The sequence below is a fragment of the Hylaeus anthracinus genome, unplaced genomic scaffold (genome assembly GCF_026225885.1).
Source record: "Hylaeus anthracinus isolate JK02 unplaced genomic scaffold, UHH_iyHylAnth1.0_haploid 2, whole genome shotgun sequence".
Lineage (NCBI taxonomy): Eukaryota > Metazoa > Arthropoda > Insecta > Hymenoptera > Colletidae > Hylaeus > Hylaeus anthracinus.
This window is the reverse complement of record NW_026534838.1, coordinates 5,561,599-5,581,934: the sequence shown is the minus strand read 5'-3', so window position 1 is coordinate 5,581,934 and position 20,336 is coordinate 5,561,599. Positions and strand designations below refer to the sequence as shown.

Sequence of the window (20,336 nt, the reverse complement as noted above, 5' to 3'; positions counted from 1 at the left end):
TGTATATGTTATCGATGCAGCCCATTTTGTGCAAGCATTTAATTTGATCAAAGCATTTCATACTCAATGAATATTGAATTAAAATCAATTTAATTTTCGAGGAATTTGAATAGACAATTCTAGTAATTATGATCCTAAAAAATAACTTGATCCTGAAGAAACATAAAAACTCTTTTTCCTCAATAAACTTCAAAAATAAAAATGGTCTTATCTCCTCAGTATTTATATTATGATTAATTTGAAAAATTGTAAATGAAAGATAAATATTGGTAAGCCTGAAGCCTTAAATCTTCCTGTTCTAAGTTCTATTTCCAGTCGATGTTAACTCGTATCTTGTTACAGAATGAACCCTCTGACGTAAAAGGACCAATGGACGACATGCTCAAGAGCAAACACGAGGGTCCCGAGCCACGAGTCCTCGAAACAAACGACATCTATGAAGAACAATTGATCGAGCAACTTTTACCAGTTTACATTGAAGAATCTCGTGTTTGAAGAAGTCACTACAGTCACTCCAACAAGTATCCGTACCCCCTACGTTTATTAAAGAACTCTGTCTAAATTAAACGACACCTTTAATATTTTCAAATAAATCCTTCATTATCCATATGTACACAAATAGACTTTACACGTTTATATACTCGCAATAAAAAAATTTTTGGAAACATTAAACCTATCATTTAATTTAGACAATGTCCTTCAATAAACAAAAAGGATACGAATATTTATATTTGATTACTAACACCCTATGCCTCCCAGAAATAAAAAAGAGCCTACAACGTGGTGTCATGTAGGACATTTCCTTCACTACTGTTCACCAAACACCTGGCCATCGTTTGCGTTAAATATAACACGGTCAAACGATGTTCACCGGCTAGATGTCCCACCATGATGTCGTATTACGGCTCGAACAACATCCTAAAGCACTTGTTTTCCATGTTCACGCACACCGAACCATCTATACACCGCCTTTGTAACAGCTTACCGTTCTGCAACGCACAGCAAACAAACACCGAATTTCAGGGAGGCGTCGTGAGCCTGGGGTTCCTACTTTACGCCGAAATAGGACCAGTTTTGACACAATATTCAAATTTTGTTGTCTGTGACAGTTCGCAAAATGTAACGAATAACGAAAAGATTGTTTTGAGTTTACACAATTTAAGAAATAAATTTTATAAAATGTCTGGTGTTATACTATTATTATTTTATTTATGTTGTTAATGAACTAGATATATTTAAAGAACTTTGGTCTATACTTTCTTATAAAATAGGTAGTTAACTCTTCTTGAATTGAGTATCAAATATAATTTGTTAAAATAATGGCACTAATGAAATTAATATGTTATGATTTGTTAGTGTTCCTTTCCTAGTGTAGGAAGCTGTTATTACCTGTGATAAAAATCAAAGGTAAGAATTTTATTCAATATTATTGGTCCACTCCTTTTATATTTTCATGATATAAGACAGAACTGTACTGAAATCAGAAAATCTGAACTGCGAAGGGTTAAAAATCAAAGCTAAGAATTTTATTCAATATCACTGGTTCCCTTTTACACTGGTTTCCTTTTATATTATCAAAACATAAGACAGAGCTGTACTGAAATAAAAAAATCTGGACCTTGAAGGGTTAAAAAGTAAAGCTAAGAATTTTGTTCAATATCACTGCTCCACTTCCTTTTATATTTTCAAAACATAAGACAGGCCTGTACTGAAATCAGAAAATCTGAACTTTGAAGAGTTAAAAATCAAAGCTAAGTATTTTATTCGATATTATTGGTCCACTTCCTTTTAAATTATCCTCCTCCTTGGTTATATTTATTTTCAGATCGTTTCCCATTCAAGTTTACCGATATCCTGCCAGGGTTCGAGGAATTCTCATCGTAGCTCTGTCTTCCTAGGGTTAATGATTTCTCAGGGAAAGGGTATTATTATCACTGTCAGGTTACTTGGAAGAAGAGATGAAAACGATATCGAACATGGACGCGGTGGAACATGTTTTAAATAGAACGCGACCGAGATCAGATATTCTTCCTCGTCCATGAAATGCAATTACGGTTCCTTAAAATTCTACCACCTAAATTGGAAACCCTACCCTTTCCGTAATCAGGGGGCGTAGCAGCGGAGATCGAGCGCAATTCACGAAGAAGTTAATTTCTTGGCAGACGTTTACGTGTACTCGATTAACGATTCTCCAAGTGGTTTCATCAATGAATCTCTATTAACGTGCACAAGCTTTGTAATTACGCGATTCGAGAGCTTTCGAGATTTACGTAACCATGTCGCGATTTTTCAAGCCTCAAGAAGATCCAGGACATTTACATATGGAAATATAATGAAGTTCAAGTGAAGTATTTTTCTTCTAACGGGAATTTTTGAATTATGCTCTTTAAATATCATTCAGGTTTCATTATAATATTTAATTACGTATACTTCAATACCATTTGTGAATGATTAGAAAACAGTATCAAGGTCAACTAAAGGATTTTTCTTCCAACAGAAATTCTAAAATTATGCTTTTTAAATATCATTCATGTTTCATTATAATATATAATTATAATTAGAAACCACTATCCTAAATCCCTCTTCTAAAAACCTTTCTATATATTTTTCTTTACTAATTGACATACTAAATTACATACTATTGCTTCCACAATTATTTTTACTTCGAAGCGCTTGCAACATTACTTTTTCCAACAAGCAGCATAACCCTTCGTATGATTAAACTAAATTAAAATTTTTTAAAGAGACTTTTAACATATGATTATCCTAATTAGGGCCCGTTACAGACTTCGATGCGTACTTTATGCAAAGTATGATCGCGCGGTCGTCTAAGGATTAGTGAACTAAATTTCGGAGATAAAGCGAATAAGATGATAACCGAATTACTGTAACGATAGAGGTACGCGACTCGCTGCTTCAGGGAGCAGATGGTTTTCGTGAAAATTTCATTTGGACCCACCCTTTAAGGGCAACTCGCAGAATGGCTGGCGAGCCACGCTAATAGCTTTCGCCATATTTCACAGCCAACGTTCCCAGGTTATGCATTACCGCGTAATATTCGCGCGATTTCAGAGAAGTCGCATTTTTATGCAACACCGTGTGTGATTTATCCTCGTAACACGTATTCCAATAAATGCTCTCAATGTCGACTCGATTATTACGCGCTAATTTCGGACATTTGTTATAATAATCGTGAATTATGTCACGGTCGTTTAAAACTGTTTGCCTTGTCGGTTGCCTTTAATTAAGTTCCCGTGAATTAATTGCGTTGGTCGTCGAAACCATCGGAAAAGCTATAATATTTTCGCAAATCGACTGGAAATTAATATTGGTCACACTGGGGGAGGCAAACATAGTTAATTTTAAACAAATTTGCAGGGGACGGACTTAATTAATGAAACGGCAATCAAACTGGCCTTTGCAAGAGAAATTAGTTAACCATGAGTATGACAAAGGTAAATAATATTTTTGACCGACTTGGAAAAGAAGGTTACTCAATTCGACGTGTATATATTTTGTTTGTTTTTTTTTTTAAATATTCTATAGAAATAATAATAGTGGAGTTTTCTGATTTGAAATATAATTTATCCCTGAGTACGTACCTGACACTGTTTTCTTAAATTTGAAGAATAGCTTCCTAGCTATATTTTTAATATTCTAAAATGGCAGTAATAGTAGAGCTTTCTAATTTCAAATATAATTTTTCCCTGAGTACATACACAACAAATTTGTAAAATAGCCTCATCGATGAATGATTCAAGTCTCGGTATAAATTCGTGTAGAATTTACGGAAATCCGTTCGAGTAAGCATCGAGCTGCCTTGTATTCCAAAAATGTAGGCTACGATCGATGTATAAATGATTGCGCTCTCTGAAATAGTCGAAAGCATCACGTACAAGTTTCATTCCAGGTATGCTGCACTCGTCTTAAAGTAACCTTTCTATATTCAAGTAGGCCTGACTCAATTATACATTGAAGGATGTTGCTCACATCGAAACACTGGAAAAAGAATCCAGAAAAATGAATTTAAGTGTAATAAATTATAACGAGTGTAGCAACTCTTCTCGTACGCATCATATTTTTAGCATCCCCTATCTGTAGATTTTTAATTAATTTAATTACGATTCTTAACACGCAGTGAGTCCAAACATTTGCAATGAATTCTGTAATAATAATTGCAAACGTGAGATTTGAATTTTTTTTCCTGTAATTATTATTACAGAATTATTTTACCCTTCGAGTGCCAGAGGATATTTGCATAGACATCAGAGAAATGCCAGACAATTTCAAGTAATGATGATTGCAAATTTTTACACAATACTAAAAATATGTTGGACTTCTTTCATTATAAAAAAAAATAAAAATAAAACGTTATGGGTTTAACAAAGAAGTAGCGTTCTAAAATAAAATTCACGAATCCCAAAGCAGCATTCCAACGTGAAAACGTTCCCAACCCCTAATTTAGACCTTTAGAAAAATGTAATGGAAGCATAGATGTCCAGGTGAATCGAAATAAGGGCTGCGGTTCCTGGACCGAAAGCAAATGGGAGAGACAACGCGCAACAATGACAGCGAAAACAAAGGACAACGAGGAAGCCTCGAATTTGTACCGCTACGGACGCCTATCGTAGTCGTCGAACCCACCACCCAGCCGCGCTGCCGTCGACCGAATAATAGGGTGAGTCGGGGGCGAAACAGGGATGATTCGGGCAGTAGCATGCCGCCCTTGGTGCCGTGAACGTCGTGGAACGTCGCTCGTTACGGAAACGGAACGTCGACGGTGTCCCTTCTCTCGGCAAGAACACCTGCCACCCCTTGCGAGCCTACACGAGGATCCAGGAAACAACGACACCGAAACCACCCCCTAAAAGGAACCGAGACGCGTGAGTAAATTTGCAATTTCTTCCTATCTCTCTAGGAGACGAAGTAAACGAGAAATTTCGCGGGAAAAACGTGCGACCGAAACGCATGGAGCGGAAGACGAAAACGTTAATTGAGTAGGGGGTTGCTTTCAACGGTAATTAGACAGTGATAAATGGGCGTGACGATGCAGGGCACAGTGACTGCAGCTTCGTTGAAGCTACATTTTGCCTCGAATGCCTTCCACTCGGCGCGAATCTCGTCAATTAGCCACCAGCAACCCCTCCTCGGTTATCTCCTCTTACAGGGGATGTTCCGAAGGGGGCAGGAAAGGCGGGAATCTCTTTCTTGGCGCTCGAACTTCCGCGCGATCGTGCCACGCAACCCTGTGGATTTTTAATTAATTTAATTACGATTTCTTCGAGCACACCTCTGGCTCGTTGCGACGTGAATTGTTCGTTATGGAACACTCGTTGTTAACTGTTACCGTGAATGATATAAAATAAATTCGCTGTTTTTATTATCAATTTCCCCGCTCGCGAATCGATGGAATATATCAAACGTATTGTACGCCCACTTTTAACCCTTTAACCTGGAAAATAACGCACGTCGAGAGACTTTTGTCCCGGAGTCGGAGTTAACGTGCCACGCACGTCGAGAGCCTGTTTTTATCTCAGGATTGAATGTGACGTGAGGAACTTTTTTTATCTCGGAATTGGAAGTGACACGCGAGATCTAAATAATACTACTTTTTCGGAGTTTCGAGTAGGATAGGGCAGAACAAAGGATGCGAAAAAATTGTCGGTTTCGGGGCGGATTCGGAACCTGAATCAATGCTTAAAATTATTTTCGGGGTTACAACATTTTTCTAACATTTTTCTACTGTTCCTTTTTTAATGCAATGACATCAGTACTCATGTAATGAAATCTCCATGTTAAATTGTTAAATTATTCTCTTGTAAAAAGCAATCCTGAGACACTTAGAAAAACAAATGTAAATATACATATACTCACACAGCAAATTTATTAACCATCCTTATTTTTTTTTTTTAATTAAATACCATCTTAATAGAATAGAGGTCTATTAGTCATTAGAAATCTTCACTCTAAATTTCATGAATTTCTGACAAACAATTAATTAACTATAGCATTTCAGTAGAGGCCTATTAGTCATTAGAAGTCTTCACTCTAAATTTCATGAATTTCTAACAAGCAACTCCCGAGGTACAATGCAACACAAACGCCAACATACAAACACATGAAGAAATTTGTTTAAATTAAAGATAGGTTTGATACTTCCAAACGTATGTTTGTATAAATATATACATATGTAACCTTACTCATATACATATTTATAACGAGAAATTCATTTGGTAATATCAAAATTATTTAATTTAATGAAACGTCTTCGGTAGACATAGAGGATGCGAATATTTATGGGATTGGCTGTTACGTATTGAAATCTGAAACCACATCGCGTAAATTTTAAAAATCACGAAACATCGAGGAATGTAGAAATACCAAGGGGATTAAATATTGACTAATAAAAATACGTTTCACCCTCTGTTGTATTTAATAACGGTCAGGAAAGTAAAACACGGTAATTTAACAACCCCTAGGGCAGTTCCTAGACCCGTATCGCTGGGGGTTCTCCGTACGCGTGACGTGGGGTTGCTCGGGCGAAATTACTCAGGATTTATTTCATCGTTTTCAGAGAGTGGCCCGTTGTTTGTCAGTAGCTCCAAGGGATGAATTCAACGATAGAAAATAACGAAGAGAGTTCGTACGTTGCTTATTACATGGTACTTCGCGATAGTTTCCGATACCCTACACAACGATAACATTCTTTGCTATTTGCAGTAAATAAAGGGTGTTCCTGAAGTCCGAGAACATTTCTTCTTTCTAGAAAGTTGGATTTTTGTGGAGAAATTTAAATATTCTTGAAACTAGTTAAAAATAACGGATAAATAATTGATGATACGCGATACCTTTCTTTTTTTGAAGTCAGAGTTAAAGCAACGAGTTTGTAATTAATTTGCTACATAATAAACGACGTGCTGGACAACCCTCGAATATTATGAGGAACATTCGAGCTTAAGGGTCGAAAAGGATCCCTACAATTTTCAAATTAACAACCACGAGAGCGCGTGATTTATATTTTCGCATTTAACGTGGAGTCCAACGTAGACGATTCATTACCATAATTGGTTCATTATGGATCGCGTTGTAAAACAAACAGCTAAAAACAGAGCTATAAAATTGATAACACGAGTCTCGTATTGCACACGATAATAACGTTTTATTTATTACAACGTGAAAATTTGGAATTCGATATCGATACTTTTCAGTTCCACCTGGTTAAACTTTTACGAAAAAAAAGCTGGACCGTTGACATACATTTTTATACAAAAATTATCGGGACAGCATTGTTTAAATATTAACATGCACGGGCATTTATACTTTCACGACCCATTTCTTCTGTACGATTTCTATAAGCTTTGTGTACACTCTATTCATAATAGTACGTATCCATAATGTTGCATTCGTATTACGTGCACTTTTTAAAAACTTGGCATGAACGTCATCTAGAATAAGAATAAAACAAATACCATTTCGGTTTTTACATGAAAATTGAGCTTTTATTGACGAGGTCGAGATAGGACAAGAAACATTTTGATATTTTAAATAACGTGAGCTCGAGTACGCTACACGAACTCTTCGCCCCCGTCAGGTCGATCACACTCGAGGAAAAATCATTAAATCTGGCGGCGATCATCGCGTGACGGTCGTGACTGAGCCAAGGGTTTATTTTTCCCGACTTCCAAGCCGTTTAATTAACGACCCACACAGAACGCCGCTTGTAGAAGTTATTGCATCTTCCTTCTACAAAGCATGGAATTTTTAATTATCCAACTTCTGGGGATCATTGCATTTGTCTAAGATTTTTTGGTAAAATTTCTACCAAAAACTCGAACAAAAGTTTCCTTAATTTTCTTTGAAACCTAAAAAGACAGTTTGTAAGTTTCTCGCGGAATTTTTTTGAAAAACTTGAAAAGAAGTTCTTCCAATTGTTTTTGATACTTGCAGAGAGAAGTTCAAAGTCCTGCTTAAAGTTCGAAAAGAAATTTTTTTTTAATTGTTTCTAGAACTTATAAAGAAAGGTATCGAGTTCTTTTTGAAGCTCGAAGAGAAAACTGTTCAATTGTTTTTAAAGCTTAAAAAGAAAATGTTTAAATATTAATACATACAAAGGGTTCAGTTACGTAGTGAAAATTCCTAATTCTGTTGTAATTCTGATCTGCCCGTTTGTAATTTCGCAAAATTGTAAAAATCCTACTGATACTTGGATTGAAAAAAGTGTATGCAGACTTGAGGGGATAGGACAAACGGGATGAAAAGCAGAAGGAATAAAGTGCAATTAAGTTTCAACGGAGTTTAGCCGGAAGATAACTTTCCTGCAAACATGACTCTTTTTGTTTAATTTACTTGGGCCGACGTCGACGTTCAGAATCGTATAAACTTTAGAAATTATTCAAAGCAGAGGTGTTTCTTTGCATTGCGATACGAGTAAAATATAAAAAAATCTGATACTTGAATTTATTAAATAGAAATGACGTGGTGTTTCAGATCGATAAGGCTCGAGTAATAATTTAATAGTAGATTAATTTCAAACTCTTGCGGCTTATTATTACAATTAATGTACAAAGTTTCGAGAAGAAGCCTCACGTTGTACAAACTTGTTCGTATCGCTTGACGTGTCTAATACGTTGACTGGCAGGTGAGCAAACAAAAACAGCTATCTGGATCAGTTTCGTCTGCCGTTTAACAGCTTCGCGAGTAGACAGGCGCTATCGTGAATGAAAGAAAAGTTATACTGCTAAAAGCGGTATAAAGTTTCCTACTTAAAAGCAACTTCAGATCCTCCACAAGTCATTTCACGAAAATATACTCGAGTAAATCCGTGGAAACTCCAAACATTTTGAAACGTGCCAGAGAACTATTTTAAATGTCGTAGTTCACTTTGCCAAAAATATTGTAGTAGTTGATCGTTTTATAGATTCTAAAAAAATTCCTAAAGTGTGATTCAGAAACATCCTTTATAGAAATACTTTATTCCTAAACAGTTTCGAGGGAATATTTGTAATCTTTTTGCAGCTAAGTAATGACGTGCAGCTTTGAAATTTGCCAAGGTTACTTTTACACGTATAAACGATATTTTAATAAATTTGCAAATGGATTCGATAGATTCGCGATAGAGAAACTCCTTAAAACGTTCGTCGGTGAAGCAGAGGTTCGAGAATAAATTGAAACGTCTCCCCTGACTTATTGACAGAACGAATGGCAGGTGATAAATGGCTCGGGGGTGAATTTCCTTTTTATTCTGAAGAGCACGATGGCAGGTGTTCCGGCACGAACACCGATCCCGAATAGATGAAAGGACCGCGGCGTCCTCCGAGTGACTTGTTACGCGACCGTGTCGTTGAATCCGTGAAACACGCGCATCATTGGCCGTATTCAATGCCAGCTAGAAATCCGAATTCCACGATCTGGGTTAATAGCTGCCGCATTCAGATGCTGTATTGAGTATCCGCGCGCATCATCAGTTACCTTTATCGAACGATGTAATTTATCTTGCTTGAAAACTAGTATTCAAGATTCGGCGACTTCGATCCAATAATAGATACTTTAAGTTTCGATAAGCGTACTGAGAATGTAATACATATATTTTTTGATATTTTAAGTGGAATACTCCATTCATGGCCAGACACGAATTCACTTGGTTCGAATGATAGGTATTTCTCGAATATATCGTGCAATTGATCAATTTTCCGCGTCAACAATTTTGGAAGACGCTGTGTTTAGTAATAATGAAGTTTCAAGTGGAATATTTCATTCATGGTCAGACAGGAATTCACTTGTAATAACAGGTATTTTACGTTTCGCTGAACGAATTGAAAATTCGGTGACGTTACTAGTACTTTCGTGAAGCGAGGTTCAGTTCGTTATGAATGTTGTACATTTTTCATTAATAGGGAAATTGGTAAGCTAATGGTTATTTGAGTAGAAATTTCGATGAAGTGTTTTTGTAAAATTTCTAGATCTCTTAGACGCTATAATACTTTGTTCGATATTGGAAGATACATCTGATCTGAATTGAGTTAGAATATTTTACGTAATATGTCAGAATATATATTTGGTTTAATGTAAATGCAAATTGTATTCAAGATATTGAATACGTAACGTAGCCAAAAATTTATTTGTGCAGGTTCACCTTTTTCATAGATAGTTCAGTTACTATAAACAACTAATTAAAAACGACAATATTATATTCGAAATATTACTGGTACAGCAGATACTATAAATAAAAAGGACTATATTATGTTCAAAGTATGACAGGCACTGCACGTTAAAAATAATAAGAAATATTCCGTGGAATACTCCTTTGTAAATGCAGAACGGAACGAAACTAATGCCGGAGACTGGCCCGGTGCAGAGGATTCGCACGCCGCTGTTATTGGAACTTTCAATCGATAATCGAAGTGCGAGACATTTTTGTGCCCGCGATATATGACTGCGCCAATATCAGAGTTCACTGAATATGCATATATCTACGCGAAACCGTGCTCGAATTATCGGCGAAGCAGTGGGAAACTCTGGGCGAGCCTGGTTTCTATCGAAACTGCTTGTCGCGATAAAAGACCCACTAAAGGGTCGTAATTAATTGCGCATGGAAACTGGAAGTCATCAGTTTCATCGACACACGGTGCCGCGACTATTAAGAGCCACCGAGTCGAGATAGTGAATTCGTGTCTGGACATCAATGGAATATTCCACTTAAAACTTTATTATTACTAAACACAGCGTTTGCCAAAATTTCATACTCGGAAAATCGATCAGTTGCACGATATATTCGAAAAATAGAGTACATTCTCAGCACGCTTAGCGAAATTTGAAATACCTATTATTGGATCCAAGTGAATTCGTGTATGGTCATGAATGGAGTATTCCACTTAAAACTTCATTATTACTAAACACAGCGTTTTCCACAAATTTATACTTGGAAAATCGATCAGTTGTGCGATATATTCGGAAAATACCTATTACTCGCTCCAAATGTACTCATGTCTGACCATGATGTGGACTATTCCACTTAAAACTTCATTATTACTAAACACACCGTTTTCCACAATTTTATAATTGAAAAATCGATCAATTGTACGATATATCCGAGAAATATATGACATTCTCAAACTGCTTAGCGAAATTTAACTTTAAAAATGAACGGTGACTTACGTTTCTCCTATGAACCGTCAATTAATTCTTATTTTTTCGTGCCTGAGGACAATGTCCCTGCGGTTGTGTAACAGTTCGCTTCGCCCCGGTGAAGAATAACACTCGTTGACGTCACTGTGAATTTCGAGTACGCTGGAAATAAAAGAGGCGTCTTTCATTGTTGTCGAAAGGAAATTCGTTTCTTCGACGATTCGAACGAGCCTTTTAATTATCTTCGAAGCATTTTATTTCTTTTTCAGGATATGTAGAAATTAATTCTCTATATCGAATCCTTTATGACTCTGGTTTCAATTAAGAGCAGAGGGTTAAAAGTGAAGAGTTAGAACTTCGAAAATTAAGTACAGAAGGTAAACGAGAAATTAAATAAAAATTCAACCACTAGCCGAAAAACGAGAAGGGAACAGAATTATTCGAATTATCAGGAGAATTTTATTTCTGGGCATTTGTTTTCTCTCGGGGGATCAATGAATTTGTGTAAATAGAGGGTCGACCGTTTACCAAGCGATTCCACGGCAAAAAGTCACGTAATTAGCGGTGACCGTCCCCTGTTTGCCATCCTTTCTGTCGTTGCCACCGACAGCGAGACGGTCGAGAAAAATGGGGGAACGTCCGCGACAGGGGATGAAGAATGATCGTGGAACGAGCGACGCCTTCGCTCGAGCGTCGCGCACACGTTCCCTTAGCCGCCTTTGTGCTAAAAATAAAACCGGCGGTACGTTGTACCGCGTCAATGATAATCTCGGTCCATTCTACGATCACCGAAGGAGCAGTTTCTCATCTACAGGTGAAAGCACGAGCAAAAGTCATCGGAGGGCCAGTGAGAGGACGCAGTGTTAGAAACTTGAACGTCAGAGCTGAGTAAAAGTGAAGCTGATAAATGAGAAATTTTTGTGAAAGTTCCAGGCACTTTTCATTTCTATTTAATTATAAAATTGGATCACTGCGATAAGGGTTGATTTGTTACTACAGGGTGAATGCAAGTTTGTTTCTGCATGAACAAATTTACAAACATATCATCGAAGATAATTAAGGGTGACTTCTATTATATTGGACAATGTTCTGCAGCGTCCAACCTCAACCGCCCAGCAAATGGTTATGCAAGACAGGTCCTGGAGGACATGAGTCCTAACTAAGAACCTGCCCTCGCGAGAACCACCAAATTTGGCGAGGATCGATCTTGGAACGTCAATTCTCCCACAAGGGGTCAACGAAGAGTCTCGGCTTGATGACTAACTAGCAAGATTTATGGTGCAATTTTAATAGTGGTAAAAATAGAAATAGAGGATGAGCTGCAAATTTAATACTATTGAAAATAAAAATAGAACGAGTTATCCAGGAACGAAGAGAACAATTACCAGTGTAAATGAAGTATTTAAAATCCTACAAAGGGTCTACGAGGGGTCTCAGCTTCGTGACTAACTTCTAAGATTTGTGTTGCAATTTTACTATTACTAAAAATAGAAATAGAAGATGAGCTGCAAAATGAATACAATTGAAAATAAAAATAGAACGAGTTATCGAAGGAGAAGGAGAACAATTTCCAGTGTAAAGGTTTAGAATGAAGATGTTTCCAGCGTGTTATCGATCCTTGCATCGCGGTTAACCCTTTAACGAGCAATATCTACTGCGATATACAGGATTGACACGCCAAGCGGACTCGAACAGAGCCCGGAACACATCGCGACGGGAATATGGGTAAACGGGGTTAGAAAAACGAACGCGTAGGAAACAGGGAAGAATGGCATCCTGCGGCGTGGTTGCATTGTGGTTATTTTTAGCCAGGTTCGCAGAGCGCGCACAGCGCGTGTAGAGGTCGAATCGACGCTCGAATGTTCGCAAAAGCGAAAATTCCGACTTGCGCATATGGTCGAAAAGCTAGCCCAGAAAGCTCGGCTCACTAAAGACGCCGTAAGAAATTCATGCCGAAGGTCGCGAGGTAAAAGCACCAGTTGTGACCACCTTCGAGGCACTTTTCTCCTGAGAAACTGCTGCGTTTCCTCTGTTTCTTATTGGATCGGTAAACCAAATCTCTAGTCAAGACAGTGACTTTTCTTTTATTCCCCTGTGTGGTTGAGATCGCATAAAAGTGCGATAAAAGGGCGCCAGATCACTTGGGGTTGTACAGTTAGGGTGAAAAAAATCTACGTGGAATTTCAATTATAAAAATAGATATGCAGAGTGAGCTGCAATTTTGGGATTGTTAGAAATAAAAATGTATTCCAAAAAGATATTATAGATCATTTGGATTGTGCATTCAGGTAGAGTGAACCTACGTGAAATTTCAATTATAAAAACAGAAATGCAGAGTGAGATGGAATTTTGAAATTATTGAAAATAAAAATCTATGGTGCAAAAAAATATTATAGATTAATCGGGTTGTGCATTCAGGTAGAGTGAACCTACGTGAAATTTCAATTATAGAAATATAAATCTGCAATTTTGAAATTATTAAAAATAAAAATGTATGTTGCAAAAAGAGATCAATTGGGTTGTGCATTCAGAGCCTACGTGAAATTTCAGTTGCTTAATATTTTGAAAAACCGAGTACCTTTTTATTTCCAAGTATTTCCATGAACACAGGTTCCAATGATTGGTAATACTTACGTTCGTTGGACGATCACGATAAATCTTCAAAGTTAGCGTTGGTTGTACAGCACGGTCCATTACGCCCCGTCTGTATCTGGACTTAGATGAAACTGTTTTAAAACCGTTCCAAGGAAAGTTCGTGTTTTCGAACATCTGCGTTCCAGCGTCCAATGTTTCTTGCCGAGAATAATTCGCGTTCTTCGGTATTTGACCTCCAGGTTTATGACCTGGTCGTTCTCATAAAGCGCAGAGAACGTAAGCAATTTATCACTCTGTTATTTTCTCCTTCGGGACGCTATCCTCGATTTCGCTGGGAGGAATGATCCTTAGAATCACCTAACCGAGGCGAAGTATACTCTGTAACAAAAATAAACAAATTGTTATTTCGCCCATGTGCACAGGGAGTCAATGTTTTCCATACGTGACAATCATAGTCAATGTATTAGGTTGTCCCAAAAGTTTCTTTCACAACTTACACTCTTTGACAGTGTTTATACAAATAAACACAATAATTTAAATTATTATATAATTATTATATATTATATTATATTATTATATATAATTAAAATTTGAAGTTTTCAAGTCGTTAAAAAAAACTTGGTAACGTTTCACTTGGAACGTTCGACCTCAAAGTTAATAGTGACCGGTGGCAAGCAAGAATTATTTTTCTATCTTTATATATTGTTATACAAAAAAAGATGTGTCAATTTCGTAAATTGACTTGTAGATACGAAATGTACCCAAGGTTCTATTTCAGTTATTTGTAGGTCAATCGAAGCCACTGCGGGCTCCCCTCTTTCTCCTGACATTCGACGTGTAAGAATATTCGTGCCCCCGGCGAAATCGATCGTACAAGTATTGTTTAAGTACTCTCGTAACGCGTACCCTGCGATAACCATTATATCACTTCGTCCAATTTCTCTAGTCCCGGTTGTTGGAACTTCGTGTCATCGATAGCTGGCAAAAGCAAACATACCAGGAAACGAGAACGGAAAATCCAATAATGACGTTACTCTGTGTTACCTTTGCAAACGATGATTAATTAAATGTATTCTAATAGTATCGACGGTAACATTGAAAACGTCTATTTAAGCACGTGCTATTCAATTTTCAAATTGACACATTCTTGATTCGCTCAGCGAGACTTGAAATACCTATTATTACAAATACCTATTAGACAATTCCTGTCTCGCCATGAATGGAATATTCCACTTAAAACTTTATTATTACTAAACACATCGTTTGGCAAAATTTTAGACGTGGAAAAGTGATCAATTGCACGATATATTCGAGAAATATCTATTATTTAATCGAAGTGAGTTCCTGTCTGACCATATATGGATTATTCCACTTGAAATCTTCATTATTACTAAACACAGCTATTTCCAAAATTTTAGACGTTGAAAATCGATTAATTGCATATATTCGAGAAATATATTACGTTCTTTTGTTAGTATTTGTGTTTTACAATATAATCATAGTTAAGTTCACTAACGATCCACTTGTATCGCGACGTACACGATTTCCACTGCATGTAACGATCGATACCAATCATATACCTCGCTCAACTGAATTTGGACAATGCCTCCTGTAAATGTGACCTATGGTTACAACGAGAACAATGTCACAGCGAATGTTTACCAGAGTCCGATTGATCCTTGACTCGGACAGGCAACATTTCGGTTCAGGAATCTCGACGTAGGACGTCGTTAAAGCTGCACCTTCGCGGGATCATTAAGTGACGATTAGGTTCGTTAACGAGAGGATAATAGTGTCTTCGAGCATCAAGCAACTATGTATGTCGAGACCCAAATCCTTAGCTGAATAGAAGCATTCCTTTGTACTTCCAAGGAAATTGTAGTAACTTGAGATCAGAAAATCAATTTTAACTTTTTACAAATTTCTGGAGTACGTAGTCTAGAGAATGCTTTTAATGTAACTTTTAATATAACAGGCACCAAACTACATTGTTGATTCCTAACAGAATGGTTTGTAATATAAATGGTCGTAACTTTGCAATTTTGACATTTTCTTAAAAAAATTTATTAGAAATATTTCCAAGGCAATAAGAATTTCTATAAAATTCTATAAAATCCTGAAAAATCCCTATTCCTGCAAACCAACAACCAAACAAATTTGTCACACAGACCGTCGTTCGATTACTTTCAGAAACCGGCGCGAAAATGTAGGAGAAAGTCGGAGGAAACGATAATGACCGTCCATTTCGGACCAATTCAACTCTTCGCGTCCAGCGAATTTTTCCAGAAACCGCACGCCCCAGTTCTCCACTCTCGCGAGGAATTGCTCCTCCCCCTGTGGGATTGTAAACGGTCGCCTCGTAATTAAATTGAATTGTAAAAATGTTGAGAACATAGGCTGCAGGCGGGGAAGAAGGTGCTTATTAAAACTTTTCTACCGACGACAATTCCGACGGAAATGGTCGACGGAATTTTTTGCTACCCTGGATTCTGCTTGTCAAGCAGTTTTTCCGTTTTACAGTGGCGACTTTGCTGATTCCGAAGGTCGTTAAACATTTCCTTTGTCATTCGTCAAACGATAGGAAAAACGAGATTAATTTTCATTTGTTTGACCAACAAATGTATTTGTATACATATTTTCTAGGGGTTTTCTTTAAAAAGGACTTTAGAATTCGTGTTGTTTATAAAGCTTAAATGGTATGTAATACATGTATCGTTAATATGAATGGTAAAACCAGTATTTATATATATGATATATTATAATATTATGACTAGGTTTAAGTTATCTTTTTGTATCCTCGATAAATATCTTGTCGATATGTAATATAATAATTAAAAGTATACCGAAAAATTAAAATAGTACAATTTAGATATACTATTTAATGTAGAATATTCACAATAGTACTATTAAGTAATACTATTAAATTCAGAATAGTTAACAGTTTATGGCACTCGATAATAAGAATAGTAAACTAAACATCAGAGATGAAAGAGTAACCAGAACCATTCTATGTATGTGTTCAGACATATATAAAAATAAAAACGTCGGTGCGTATGTATGTCTGACCATGACGGCTGAATCCACTGAAGCTATCCACCTTATATTCACGCCATATGTTCCGTGTAGTGTTTCGGATTGTTTTTGTTTCTATGAGACCTTCTAGGTGGGGTAATTAAAATTATTAAAATATTATTGCTCCAAGGAAGTGATAACTCGTATAACGAAAAAGGTCTATATGAATTCCACGCAATTTAAAGAATCGAACCGCGTGTTTGGCGCCTAATCTAGAGGATCCAGGATGGAATGGCATAATATTGGCCGCGCATTGGATCCCATTAGTTCCATCTCCAATTCACCAGCGCCGGGAGAATCATCGGAAGCAAGTGGAAATTTTAGACGCGTTGTCATTTCATTCCACGTGTTTCTCCAGCGCGGCAGGCGCCTTGGAAAATAATTCGATATCTTCCTTTGAGAACGGAAAACTAACAAAACCGGCGCTCAGTTGGCAGGAAATGCTTCATGTTTATACATTTCCAAAGCGTCGTCTTCCTTTGACGTCCCGACCGGCGATACTTCCGCGACAGAACTTCTGTCCCCCGGACGTTCGAAAAACCGAGCGTATACTCCGTGTTATAAACTCCATCAAACTTTCCGCAAAGAGTCAATACCGTTGCATGATGGAGAACGTCGAGGGGGTCACTTAAATGATATCCGCGAGGCGTGAATCGAGCATCTGTTGAAAATAAACATGGTTTTTCAGAAGTGCCGGGGCGATAACTCTGATTCGAGCGTGCGAACGAATTCTATGGCAATTGACTTCCTCGCGCTTGACTACTGCAATTTGCCTGTTTATTGTGAGACCGGTACAAGTTCCTCGATATCGAGGTATGAATGGTTTACGTTTTAACGGATGATGAAGTTTCGCTTTTTATATACTAACTGAGTGAAACTGGTGATTTGTTTATTATACCATAGGTTGCGACAAAAAATTAGAAAATATAATTTACACTCTCAAAACAGAATAATATCTGCAATTATACAAACTGATATTTTTATTACACCACCAGTTGCAAGAAAAAGTTAGAAAATATAAATTACACTCTGAAAGTAGAATAATATCTGCAATAATACAGACTGATATTTTTATTACACCAGCAGTTGCGTAAAAAACTTAGAAAATATAAATTACACTCTGAAAGTAGAATAATATCTCGAATAATACAGACTCGAACAGAGTTGAATCATGCTCCAGTTTATGCTAGTGTTTGGAGGATCTCAAGTTTTGATTTCCGGCTCAGCAGAGGATGGTGCTGCGATTAGGTGACGTATTTAACGTCAAGAGTAGAGACGTCATCATCAGTTACGTTTCACAATTCAAAGCTCAATTATCTAATTACACAGGAGGAACCACTTACCCAACGTGTTCTAGATTTCTGCGGGAAGGCAGGAAGTCGATTTCTGGACAAACGTGATTTCAGCTACCCCCTTGTCGCGAGTGACAAAGATCCATTCGATTTCTTTTTGCGAAACGGTGAAGTCAATTACGAAATTGAGTACTTTACTAAGGCTTAGATACAGCTGTGCTCGGTTCAATCGCTTCAGCAGGGAATCTTGAGATCGATAATGGTAAAAATACTTAATTTATTTGTATGTAATTTGTCTGCTTCAATTTTGTTCAACACTATACAATTTCAATTATGTAATTGACGAAGGAACTTGGGTGTTCTCAAACAAAAATGGTAATGGAATTTAAGAGAAAAATGAGAAGCAAATATAAACAGTAAATAAAACGAGACTACATGCAAATACGAAAACATTATGTAATATGTAAATATTAAGAGAAATTTGTGTTCTTTACTGGAATTTACATTTTATTTAATATTTTAGTCTTTACACGTAGTCTCGTTTTATTTACTGTTTATACTTGCTATTTCTTTTTTTATTAAAATTCCATTACTATCTTTGTTTGAGGAAAACCAAGTTCCTTCATCAATTATATAATTGAAATTTCATACTGTTGAGCATAATTGGAGGAAATTACATACAAACAATCCTTTTATCATTATCGATCCCATGATTTAATTAATAAATTCTTCGAAACGGAATCACACGATTGATGTTGCAATAAGTTACGCTGTCAATAACAATGCAAATAGTTTGAAACTCGTTTGTGTCTAACAGCGTAGGCACGAATGGGTTAATAACGAGCGATTCTGTCTTCGAAATTAATCGTTTCAGCTGTCAAACGGTTTGGAATATTGCTCGCGCGTCGTAATTTACAAATCGAATGACTGACTTCGCGTGTAATAACGTCGCTAGTAAAACCATCGATGGAAATTACAGAATGCGAATACACATACAATTATTTCATTTATACGTCACGAACCACCTCGCGGACATGTCCCGGTTTCCGCGCTCGAACGAAAACTCAGGGGCGTTTTTGATTGCACGCGAAATCCTTTTTCAAGCGTAAACACGACGGCCACGGATTACACGACGCGGAATTCGTTCTATTGGATTCTACAAAAACAATCAATCACTGTTTGCTCTATTACGTGTTAATCAATAAAAGGAGATCGTTATCGAAAAGACCTAATTTTTTGGACGATTTTTCTTTTCATATGAGTGTATAGTTTATATTTATACTTCTGGAGATGAATAATCACGTTTAATACATTCTTTCTTTCTAAAGAGGGAAAACTTGAAAGGAAGAAAGAGATAATTGAGAATATTTTTTCAACGGAAAATAATAAATTCTATTATAATAATAAATTCAAGAATACTCGAAAGAATGTTTCTTGTGTCAGAATTTTTAACTTTGAAAATATCTGAAATTACGAAAATCCAGGAATGAAAAGATTTAAATGTAATCGCTGCGGGGCTTTTTAATTACGTTTGCGCAATTACTCGAGTCACTTGAAAAGTTCCGCGAAATCGTCCCGGTTTTCGGGTCAACATCGTGGCTGAATCCAGCGCGCGAAGTTAACCAACCCGCAAGCTACATGTTCGGTCAATGTTTCGATTTTCAGGTCTAATAATTACACGGGCTAACTAAACATGCGGACGAGGGGAACGTGAAGAGCGAAAATATGGTGGACAAAGAGGAAATAACGACGACACCCTCGCCGGTGAATATCAACGAGGCGATCGAGGGAGAGGTGTTGAATCAAAAGACTGCTAGAAGTAAGTACGAAGAAATAAGCGAAGAAAATCTATTCAACCCTTTATTTACTGGAGGAACTTCAAAGTCCACTTCTATGAAGTTCGGTTTTTAATTGTTGAATGGCAGTACAAATTTTTTTTTTTTGAAGATTGTTATATAATACCAAGATGGACGCCTGTATTTTAAAAACTTTTGAGAAATTCAGTAAATTAAAGGTTAACTTATAAGAGAACTATTGCATCACTTAATAATAATATTCAATACAACGAAATGATTCATAGAGATTAATTATAGAAATGAATAAAAATGCCTTAGGAGGAGGAAAGAGATGTTCAGAAATATTTTTTTCTGCAAACGGAAAATCTTCTAACATGATCAATTTAAGAGTACTCAAAAGAATATTTCTTGTATCGAAAGTTTTCTACTCGAAGATATCTGAAATTACCAAAATATA

General features: G+C 36.7%; 2 protein-coding genes across 3 annotated transcripts in view; both read left to right on the top strand.

Annotated features, from left to right (window-relative positions):
- LOC128892996 (neuroendocrine convertase 1-like) overlaps positions 1-1,164 on the top strand; it is a 115,439-nt gene extending 114,275 nt beyond the window's left edge. The window contains exon 14 of the mRNA XM_054153695.1: positions 343-1,164. Coding sequence (XP_054009670.1) covers positions 343-495 — 153 coding nt within the window. The 3' untranslated portion in view covers positions 496-1,164. The remainder of the gene's footprint in view (positions 1-342) is intronic.
- A 1,772-nt stretch (positions 1,165-2,936) lies between these two features.
- LOC128892834 (ankyrin repeat and death domain-containing protein 1A-like) overlaps positions 2,937-20,336 on the top strand; it is a 29,716-nt gene continuing 12,316 nt past the window's right edge. Inside the window, exons 1-2 of one of the 2 annotated variants that reach the window (XM_054153398.1) lie at positions 2,937-4,883; positions 19,749-19,902. In XM_054153398.1, coding sequence (XP_054009373.1) covers positions 19,809-19,902 — 94 coding nt within the window. In that variant the 5' untranslated portion in view covers positions 2,937-4,883; positions 19,749-19,808. The remainder of the gene's footprint in view (positions 4,884-19,748; positions 19,903-20,336) is intronic. The other variant, XM_054153397.1, reaches the window with a different exon arrangement.